Consider the following 11,889-nt stretch of genomic DNA (forward strand, 5'->3'; position numbering starts at 1 on the left):
TACTCCCTTCTGCTATTCAAAAAATCAACCTCATTTGCATACATATCTGTGCTGACAGCCTGGAAACTGCACCCTTCATAGCCCTATCACCTTAGCAACAACAGCAATGCACCATTGTAGGGACCCAATGCAAGGTCCTATAATACATTTCTGTCACATATTATAAAAAAATCTTTTTTTCCACTCCTTTCTTTCTAATTTTCTCTGGTCCCCTAAATCAATCAGAATTGGTTACCAAACACTGACCTATCCCAAAGACAATGGTGGCCTCAATTTACCGGACTTTAAACTCTACTATGATATTATTAACTGTAACAGACTGATAGCTATATCCAACTTTTCCCCTAACTCTACACACTGATATTCAACCTGGGTAAAATTATTTTACAACTATATTAAAGGAAAACTCCGGGCTCAACTAAAATTTAACTCAACCCACAGTTTTTTTTTTCTTTCCCTGTAAACTCATCCCAGCACTCATCAGTTAGCAGAACACAAACACAAGTTTATCAGTTCTACATGTCTGCCTTTCTGTGGCATAGGGCAGGAAAGCCCATCCCCCATCCCTTGGTATTGCATTCCTTCAGGACTAGTTGGTCTCTTTTTTCCTGACGTACCTTCGACATAAGCAAATCAGTAGTCATCTCTTATCCTGATCCTCCCACACTGTGACATCACCATTATTTTGCCTGGCCCGCTTATCAGCTACTCTACACAGTGAAACTTGTGGTGGATCTGATTAACCTCTCCAGTTTCAATCCGGAGCAAAAACATCGTTGAAGCAAGACAGTAGGCAAAGTCCGTTGAGCACACACAGAATATAGTGTATTTGTTTTGGTAAGTATCTGTGCAGAAGTATAAACACTTAGTTTTTCTTTTGTTGTTTGCTGCTGGGTTATGATGTTGCTGCAAAAGTATTTTTAGTTATTTACAGGTTTTGTCATCCAGTTAGTTTACCCTCTTGCTGTGTGTGCATGTATGTGTTTGCGAAGTATTTCTGTCTGCATGTGTGTGAGTGAATGCAGTATGTATGCCTGTGTGCATGCAGAGAAGGTTGTGTCCGTGAAACCATTGTGTGTGTTTTTCTGAATGCAGACTCGGGATGAATGTTTGTGCCTGAAAAAGAGCTGTGCATGCTTGCATGTTATTGAGTTACCGATGCATGAGATAATGAATTGTGTTTGTGTGTGTGCGTGAAAGCAGAATGTCTGCGTGTCTGTGAGTATAAAAAGATGTGTGTGTGTCATGTATCTGGCTATCGAGTTAGGGTGCCAGTAAAAGTAACACACATTATATATATATTTTTCCCATTGAAATTGATTGTGCAGGGAGATTTAGACTAACTGTAATAAGCCGATCGCTTACATCGTATCGATCGGCTTATTACTGTGGATTCAGTTTTTTTTTTTTGTCCTTTGGTTCTTGCTGAGGGGAGTTGGTGCTAGGGCAGAGCAGGGGGCTGTACAACTAACTGTAATAAGCCGATTGCTTACATTGTATCGATCGGCTTATTACTGTGGAGTCCGTCTTTTTTTTTTCTTTGGTTCTTGCTGTGGGGAGTTAGTGCTAGGGCAGAGCAGAGGGCTGTACAACTAACTGTAATAAGCCGATCGCTTACATTGTATCAATCGGCTTATTACTGTGGAGTCCTTTTTTTTTTTCCTTTGGTTCTTGCTGAGGGGGGTTGGTGCTAGGGCAGAGCAGAGGGCTGTACAGCTAACTGTAATAAGCCGATCGCTTACATTGTATCAATCGGCTTATTACTGTGGAGTCTGTTTTTTTTTTTCTTTGGTTATTGCTGAGGGGAGTTAGTGCTAGGTTAGAGTAGAGGGCTGTGCAACTAACTGTAATAAGCCGATCACTTACATTGTATCGATTGGCTTATTGCTGTGGAGTCCGTCTTTTTTTTTTTTTTTTTTTGTCCTTTGGTTCTTGCTGAGGGGAGTTGGTGCTAGGGCAGAGCAGAGGGCTGTACAGCTAACTGTAATAAGCCGATCTCTTACATTGTATCGATCGGCTTATTACTGTGGAGTCCGTTTTTTTTTTTTTCTTTGGTAATTGCTGAGGGGAGTTGGTGCTACGGCAGAACAGAGGGCTGTGCAACTAACTGTAATAAGCCGATCGCTTATATTGTATCGATCAGCTTATTACTGTGGAGTCCTTTTTTTTTTGTTTTGGTTTTTTTGCCCTTTGGTTCTTGCTATATGCTTCAATTGATCTAATATGCGAGTCTGAGGAAGTAATTTAATCAGGCAGGGATCTGCAGCACCTAGAAAACTGTTCTCTTGGACTGCTTATCTAATAACTATTAGTGAAGCTATTATCCATTTTTTGTACAACTGGTTCATTTACTTTACCTCTTCCAAAACTTCAATAGTGCAGAAACAAAATTTGTTAAGATCTTAAACCTTACAGTAACACATCACTAACTACCTCTCTACATTGGTGGTGAAATCTTGCATCTTTAATAACATCTTGGCATTTTATCCCCAAAGCTCTCCCCTTCCATAATAGGGAAAACCTGAATAAGATTAAAATACACATATCCATAAAGAATAAAATAAATATTTTACAAAAAATCTTTACATCTTTAAACTTATTTTTTGCTTTTGTTACATTACAACCAATCCATCTTAACCCAAGTTCAAACTAAACAAGAAAATTATTAACTTAGACCAATACCCCATTCTCAAAGAGAAATCTTTATCTGATTTTTTCCCTTTCAAAAACAAATCTATCTCTGATACAAGACTACAGATGAACCTCCCAAAAAGTTATATAATTATTATTAGACAAATCAAAGATCTTTGTCACACTGCCCTAGAGGAAACTTCTTTAACCTCAAATGAAATAAAAACTTGTCAAACCTTATGGAACTTACTTTCGCTTAAAAATAAAATGATTTCTAATTCATATAAACTTATCCTTTCAATCAAAATTTATAAGGACATCATTTACTTGAAATATTGGAATGACCAAAATCCATTAATTTCTTCTAGTCAAATTTTCCAAGCTATTCAGATAACCTCAGAGCTTATCCCCTTTAAAAAAACTTAATTATACTCAACTCATGTAAAGCTTACCTCACTCCAAGTATATTAACCAAAATCTATCCCCCTACAACCCCTTCTGCCCATACTGTGCTAAGCATAAAGCCGACTTTATTTATACTTTTTGGAGCTGTAAATGCTCATACAAACGTTGGTGTTCACTAAGGGTCCAGCTGGAAAAAATGGGTTATGAGAAGTCAACCTTGTCTTGGAAGTTTACTTTATTACATATCACCCCCCCCCCCCAGGTTGTCTAAATTACAAATACGTGTTTTAATCTCTCTTTTTACATTACTTAAATGCTATATTATTCTCAACTGGAAAGACAGATCCTTAATATTTTGGGATGGATTCAAGCACTTAGCTATTAAGTATTTATTAGCTCACAAATATTTAATTTACTCTTATTTTATTGAGTATTGGGATTCACTGTTGGATCATATTTTGTCCTATTTCAACTATGTCTATACACTTTTGGGCAAAGAGTACTTTTATATATAGTCATTTGTTGTTATTGTTTTATAACGTGTGTATTGTTGATGTTATTGTTGTAAAACTTGAATAAAGAGATTTTCAAAAAAAAAAACGAAATTCTTTTTTTCCTATTTTTTGTTTTTATTTTGCCGTGGTGGTGCTAAGGTAGCATTGTGGCCTCACAGTAAGACACTGTCCGGTTCGATTCTCAGCTAGATCGTCTTCTACGTGGAGACATGCGTGAATGGACGTACCTTCGTTGAAGGTTGTGCATCAGGCCTGGCAAGCCAGTACATAAAAATCAGCTGCTAAAGTTCCACTGTGGTGACCCCTAACCGGGAAAAGCCGAAAGACACAACAACAACAACATTTTTCGATTAAGCATGTTTGCGTACTGCAGCACCTAGTGCAAACATGCTGAGATTATTAAAAAAATTATTAATTTAGCTTATTCCCTTACTCTTTTTGACATCTAGAATAATAGTTTTGCTCATATGTGTACTTATTTTAACATTTTCAGGGGATTTATGTCCACATTTCTACAGTTTTACATCCCCTTTTGTCTGTCTAGACTCCTGTGCGTGGAATTTTTCTACGCACACTACAGACAGTAACACAGGGTCTGAACAGATGTTCTTCTGCTTGACAGATTGCTCTACTTGCCTGATTTGCATGACATTCACCTGCTTATAAGGTGATTTGCATGCCACGGAATTTTCCCTGTTTGCACATGCATGTGAGCTGCTCAGCAGCACTTACTGAATCTCAGTATGTTCACGCCCATGTAAGCGTCATGGCGTGAAGCCTGCACAAAAAAATAAATTCTGTCAGCTGTATTGAATTCCCCCTATCCAGTTTTTTTGAGAGACATATGCCCCTGTAAGTCAGACTATAGGGTCTAATCTGATAATTCCAACCTTAGATAAGAGCTGAATGGATGATATTGGGCCAGCTTTTGGGATCTTGGAAACTCTCCTAATCTTCTGGATATCTGTTATTGGAAGCATGCATCCTACTACATAGAGCCTCACTGGCTTATGAGTGCATCACTCTGCAGCCTATGCTTAGTAGGCTCAAATACCACCGATGCAATACTAAGTGCTCCTTCTAGGTGTCATCCAGGCAGCAATCTAGAGCTGTCTTTTTGGCACCCTGTCCCAATGTTCTTTCAATTACTTTTGAATACTATTGCGATATACAGCTTGTTAATTACTTCTTTTTAATCCTTAAATTACGGATAATAATCTCATAGTTACTTTGCACTATTTCTATGTATTTCAACAAGGCTGAACCTGAAAATAACCTCTGGTTGATAAATAAAAATAAAATAAATAGCTGGCCTCATATAAGAGTATCTCAGTCACCGAGTATGTACTGTCTACAGAAAATGAGAACCTGCAGCTGCAAACACTCATCTTTGAACCAAGAAAACTTCTGTCAACACTTTTGTTTTTGTTGTAATATGTCCGCCCTGCTTTACTGCATAGGGTTGCCACCTATTCAAATGCTGGTACATTTTTTGTAGAAATGTGAGATTTTGCAGGACAAAACATATCCATGACCAGTGCAAAGGACATAACTTCACTTTTTTGCTAAAATGAAAGATTATTTTATAGCATTTGAGTTGTTTATGCTATGCCATATAGTATTTATGTTTTCCAGATACAAAATAACTGTTTTATGCAACTATTAAAGAAAACTTAAGAAATATATTTTGTCTTAAATCTCAGGACATTTGCCATTTTTTAGTTTTTTTTCGCAGGACACAACTGCTCAAAGTGGGACTATTCCTCGCAAAGAGGGACAGGTGGTAACCCTATTACTGCATGGTCCAGTAATGCTTTGAAAATGCCACAATGCTAGAAAAAACAAATATTTCAGAACAGTGGTACCAGGATCATTTAAATTAATTGTTCTGCATTACTGATAGTAGTAAGACTTGTATCATCAATATATCAATAGTGACATCAAATAACGCACCATACTGCTGTTAATAAAGCTACTGTATGTCACAAGGTATGCATCTATAGAATATTGTGTGATACTATCAGAAACATGCATAGTACATAAATGCACAAGACATTTAATTTCTAGTCTGCATATTTTTAACTAATTTCCAGTACATTAACATTTCTGCTGTAATGAGCCTGAGACTGGTGTGACATATTGCCATGAAAAGCAACTCAAATCAAATGCATTCTAAGGTGTCAGTATTAGAATGCTTTTAGAACTTTATTTACTGAAAACCTGAACGTCTTGAAGTTTAAAACCAGTGTTGTTCCTTGTTGGTGTAAAATATAATGGTGATAGGTGCCTAGTGAACTTACTAGAAAATAAACTTTTGTTTGTTGAAATATAATAATCCATTTTTGTTTTACTTCTTTTCTCAGCTATAACAACACGATCATTACAGCTCATCCTTAAAGTTGTACATGCGGATGCAAAGGATGAATAATCGTCCAACCACAGCTGTTCCTGAGCATCACTAATGTTTCAAACCATCACGCCAGTGATAGCACTGCTTTGCTAATACGCTGCTTCTAAATATACAGTGCCTGTTGTCACATACTGTACAATGTCTTAAGAACAGTTTACAATTCAATATCTGGTCTGGGCACTGTTAAGGCAAAATCTGCTATGATACACAGATTGATACAGACATTTTCAGTTTAATGCAAAAAAAGGCATGTATACACACAACCACACATGCATATGAACACACAGAGCCACAGATGTAATAACAGTAATTTAAAACCAGTACAATCTGATAGTAGTAGTGCTGGTCTTGTGACAACAACGTTTGTATTTTAATACTTTTATATGATGCGATATTGAAGATTTCATTTTTTTTGGGATACCATAATGATAACTTGTTGCCTATACTTTACTTGAGACACTCCTGAGAGATCTGCATATGTATATTTGTGTGCTTGTGTGCGCCTGCATATGTGTGTGTGTGTGTGTGTGTGTGTGTGTGTGTGTGTGTCTGTGTGTCCATAAGAATGCCATAGTCTGTCTGCCTAACTATAGTCACCTGTCACGTTAATGGAAGTTGGTGTGTGACTATATCATAGGTATATATAGTTTTTTCCTTCTATGGAAGTCAAGGCTGATATGTACCAGGCTATGCATCTGGGCCCACCACCAACTGGCCCCGTTTGAATAGAATCATTTTAACTTAGTTTGCTACATGTCATTGAAGAGTGGTTTCAAACAGTTGTCTTCTTCATTACTTTGGAGTTGTCATTCTTCATATGTTATAAATGGATAAAACAGCATAGAAACTACACATTTCTTTATCTATCATGAAAGAAAAGTATTAAGCATTTCGATGTCCAGTTTATGAGAAACATTTTACACCATCAGCAACGTAATCACATCACTAGAAATCTTTATCTATTCTATTACTAACACTATTGTTTGATCTCCCATTCCTTATCTATAACAATAACTATTTTACCATACCTTTGCAAGGTATTCTGGTAGGGGCCATGTCAGAGATTACATGTCTTTATTCACAAGCAGCATCTTCCTGTATCACTCATAGCTGCCTATGTATGATATGATAGGTCCCAGAGAAAATATATGCAGGACCCAACCACAAAGATCTTTATTAAGCAGATTGCTGTCTTTTAAAAAATATTTACAAATAATTCATACAGACATTTTATATGGAAAAGTTGGTCAGATTTTCTCTAACTGAGCTCCTTCTGTTAAACCAATTTTGTGTTTTGAAAATTGGGCTGCTGTATTTCTTTTGGTGCAGTCTGCTTACTTATATGGTTTATATATATATATATATATATATATATATATATATATATATATGTTTGCTGACTTTGTGCAGCATCCTCTACTAATAACCACCAGCTGCTGCTCAAATGATCCATTAATTTCTGTGGTGGGAGCTCATTTATTCTTGGGGCAAGGATTAGATGTAGCTAGAGTGAAGCAATCATACATGCAGATGGTCACATGATTTCTTAACCATTAACCCTACTTGTTTCTTTCTGTGCACCTGCAGTATCAAAGCAATTGTCATGTAAAAGGTATAGTTATATACTTGCTCATCTCTGTTTGCATGTAATCAAACAGCCCCAGCACCTTCATGAACAAAAACTTGGCATAACCACTGATCTTCAACAATATATCTACCATCAATAGTGTGCCCAGGTGTATGCCACATTCCTTCATACCTCCATAACCCAATATGGCTCTCCTAGCCTCTGGGTCGCTACTTGAATGTCATTTGCCAAGGCTGTAGTCAAGGATTCATCCCTCTAAATAACAGAGCTAGAATATTTGTTACTTTTTCATATTTCAGCTTTGAATAAGACAGACTCATAGTGTTCATTTAGATTAATTTGAATATCAAACACTGTTGTTTTTTGCTTTGAGCCAGTGACAGTTGCATTTTTTTTTTTATTTCTAGTACTAGCAATAAATAAGGCCAGTTTATCTTGAAGACATCTTCCTTCTGGGCACTTTTTTGGTAAATCTGCCATGTATTGCAGAGGTGTAATTTCTGTATTTCAATTAAAAGTGAGTATACAGAAGTAAATGTTCATTTTTATAATGAAAAATATTTATTCCTCATTTTTCCAAGGAATGTCTGCTACTTCATGTGACAAAAGTTCCTCTTTTTGATTTTTGTTTTACATCTTTGAACCAATTGTTTAGTATGCTAAGGTATCACAGGCCAATAAAGCAAATTTTACTCTATGTTTACAGTTGCTAATTTCTACATTTGACTCACAGATTTTGAAGAATACATTTTCATGCTGTTGAATGGAAATGACAGCTCCATCATCCTTAAGCATCAGGCTTTGTACTCAAGAAACCTCATCATGGTATGTGTTGTGTACTTTGATGTGTGCATGCACAGACATACCATCACCTGTCTTCCCATTCATAACTATATCTCACAACTATATTTCCCCATCTCCTCTTGTACTGAATGTTAGCTCTTCCCAGCATTTTAGTATATATAGCCAATTATACAATACTCCACAAAACGTCCACCTCTTTCTTCAGCAAATATTTTCACTCTTGCAAGAATGATCTCAGATTATCAGTTATATCTATAAATATAAGTACACTTGGTTTGCAATGAGCTAGCAAATCATGCTTCAAGCTCAAGAATATAATCTGGAGTTCTGATTGTATTTTCTGAAGAAATTTCTTTTAAATATAGTCTATAGTGGCATATAATCAGACTCCACATTAACTAGTTTTATTTTGATATGCTCAAAAAACTTTTGATAACCAAAAAATGAAAGGTAACATCTCCTTCTCTGTTTAAGATTTGAATATAGTGTGTTAACGCATCATTCAAAGCTCTTGACCCACATTTTACTTGAATGCTTTCCTAAAGCGGTACTGTTCTAAACCCTTCTTGACGAACATTTACTTAAAATGTAACTGACTGTGACACATCATAGAATTTCAAGCTAGGTTTCTCAGTAGCTAGCTTTTTAGCATGTTGAAAGTCCTCTAGTGCTCCATTGACCAAAGACAAGCAACACTGCTTTGTAGCTTTCTAGCTGCCATTGTCATACCTGATATTTTTAGGAAAAAATCACACAAGAAATGACCTGTTATGGGTTTGCAGCATATTTATTATTGCTCTGTCATTGTCAGAATCTGGTTAGGTATCTCCTGACTTCAAAATGCATTTTATGCACCTTAGAGTTGATTAACAGATCTGCAAGATTATATTGTATGGTTTTAAGCCTGTTTGCCTTAATCTGGCAAACCTTAAGCCATATCCTTGTTTATTATCTCCTCAAATTATAAGATAATTTGTTCTACTAAACTCATGCTGTAGCCATTCAATTAATTTAGCTTCAGCATTTTGAAACACATCTGAGATGAAATTCCAAAAGGCAATCATACAAACTTGTATCTACCGAAATGTTGAACATACATAGATTACTAGCCTATCTGCCAAAAGTCATTATTAGCATGTGGCATTGTGAAAAGACTTAACATTAGGTGTAGCAGCCATAGCCTCTTTGGTTACTTGAAGTGGATAATGCTCCATTGTGATCATTTATTTTAGTCTTAAAGTTATACATATTGTAGTCTTGCCTTCCTTCACACCATCTAAGATATTATTTACTTGTTCACTCAATTCAGTTTACTTAACAATTAATTCCAGAACTTATATGCAGTTGAAGACTTTTGCATATTTTATTCTCAGTGAAGCATTCTTAACAGTATTCATGTTATTGCATGTCCTAGCAATAACAGTACTGTTAGTCAAATATTTTACAACTAGTCTGCTATGGAAATCATAGCAGTTAACATTGTTTCTAGCTTTGTTAAACTTCCTCTGACCAAAGAACTCATTCAGATTATTTGGATTGTTATGTTGGCCTTCACAGATATGACACTGCCTTAGTATCTATCACACGTGTTTTAACAAATGTGTCTTTTTAGTATTTCAGGTTTACATTTCTGACTGTTATATGTAGCCATGACATGGACTGCACTGGTCTGTAAATTATTCCTCAGCTACATAGTATGAATTCTTTTAATCATGCCATCTACCGCAAAGGCACTGCAGTTCAGAATATTTGTTCACTTTAAATGTTTTTCTGTGGATGCTACTTGGAATATGATATGCTCCTTTTCAAGCATAATTTGATACAGACTTCAAGTTTATCTCCAAAACATGTCAAAAGAGTGCTTAGAAACTGTATACATTATTTAGCAGATTCAGAAATATAAACATAGTTTCATAAACATAATATTCTTGCATATTATTACAAACATTTATGTTCAAAAATTAACATGTTTTGTTTACATTCTGTATTGCATTTATAGTATGGAATTCAAATGTGCTTGTGATTTGATTCTGCCCCTTTGCCTCTAGTACATGCAGATCTTGCTTCAACATTTTTTTAGTATTCAACATCTTTGTAATATGATAACAGCTTCAGTTAGAGCCCACCTACCCATGATAACACATTTCAGAATAGGGTCTGTCAAAGTACAGCAGTGTTATGCTGTTAATAATGTGTGTCCCATCATTTGTTTAACTCAGAACTATGGTGTTTATTGCTGTTCTCCACAGATATTTCAGAATGCTACATTTTTTATGCCACAAGTCATGTGTGTGTGTGTGTGTGTGTGTGTGTGTGTGTGTGTGTGCACGCAGGCACATTTTTAATGTAGTCAAGTACTGGTTTATTTTATTTGTTAATATTTTGGTATTTTCTATATAACTAAGGAATATATATTTTACGACAAATCTTATATTTAGTTATGTGATTTCTATTAGTACTATTTAGTAAAGTGATTTTAATAAAAATTCAGTTTGAACAAGTCCTTTGTCTCAGGGCAAAAACTCCTTATTGAATAAATAATGTTTCTATGCAGTGATTACTTTCTTTAAGTCAGTGTTGTATAGAAAAGTTTATTAGTAAATAATATATATTATATATTCACATTTCCACTTGAAAACTATGTTTCCCTGTAAAGTCTGATTTTATTTTCAGAATATGAAGTAATGCTACTTTATCTGCCTTTTGAGCTAAATGGAAACAGTGACTCTAGAAAGTTGTTCTTTATAGTTTTTTGAGGAAAGCAATGCTTTTGTTCACTTTTTCTTTACAAGTAGTATTCTTTGTTGTGCAAAACAGTGCTGATATCACTGCCTACTTCCTAAAAACAGAATAAGGTGCATACACATTATGGCACACCTTTATATTTGTGCTAAGTCATATATCAGATATCTTAGTTTGCTACAGAGACATCACAATGCTTTGCACAATAATGCTATTGTTGCTGTCTATTCCACAAACAAATAAGAGTAGATAAACACTATGGAAAATTTAATACATTTGTACAGTAAGTCAATGCTTCATTATCTTAGAATAAGGCTTACAATATGCTTGTTTATTCATTTTTGAAATGCAAATAGACCTATTATAACCCCATTGGAAAATTACTGCAATGTCAAATGATTGTTTTACAGAATTCATTTAAAATGCTGATATTACTTCTTTGTCTACAAAGTGAACCGCAAAATGTCAAACTCCAGTAAGGGCCCCAACACTAGTCACCATCTCAGAATAGGGACTTGTCAGAATACAATAATGTTATTTTGATAACAAAGATGACCCTATATTTTTCTGTTGTTTTAATTTTAGCATTGCAATTTTAAATGTTTGCCAATACAGACTTGTTAAAATGCTGTATTTTGTTTTATATTACACTACCATTCCAACATCATTGTGTTGCCAGCAATGTGCATTTTACTTTTTATATCCATTTTAATACTGTTACTTTTCCATTGTTATAAAATGCAAAGCAAAATGCCACAGATGAAGTCATGGCCTCTGTTCTTTTCATGGTAGAG

The 11,889-nt window shown here is 35.3% G+C and overlaps 1 protein-coding gene across 1 annotated transcript in view; it reads left to right on the forward strand.

The window, feature by feature from the left end:
• SLC7A11 (solute carrier family 7 member 11) overlaps positions 1-10,253 on the forward strand; it is a 1,258,598-nt gene extending 1,248,345 nt beyond the window's left edge. The window contains exon 12 of the mRNA XM_044061647.1: positions 5,915-10,253. Within this exon, the coding sequence (XP_043917582.1) occupies positions 5,915-5,979 (65 nt within the window). The 3' untranslated portion in view covers positions 5,980-10,253. The remainder of the gene's footprint in view (positions 1-5,914) is intronic.
• Positions 10,254-11,889: the final 1,636 nt, after the last annotated feature.

Source organism: Protopterus annectens, chromosome 2.part0, assembly GCF_019279795.1.
Source record: "Protopterus annectens isolate FY-2018-M chromosome 2.part0, PAN1.0, whole genome shotgun sequence".
Classification (NCBI taxonomy): domain Eukaryota; kingdom Metazoa; phylum Chordata; order Ceratodontiformes; family Protopteridae; genus Protopterus; species Protopterus annectens.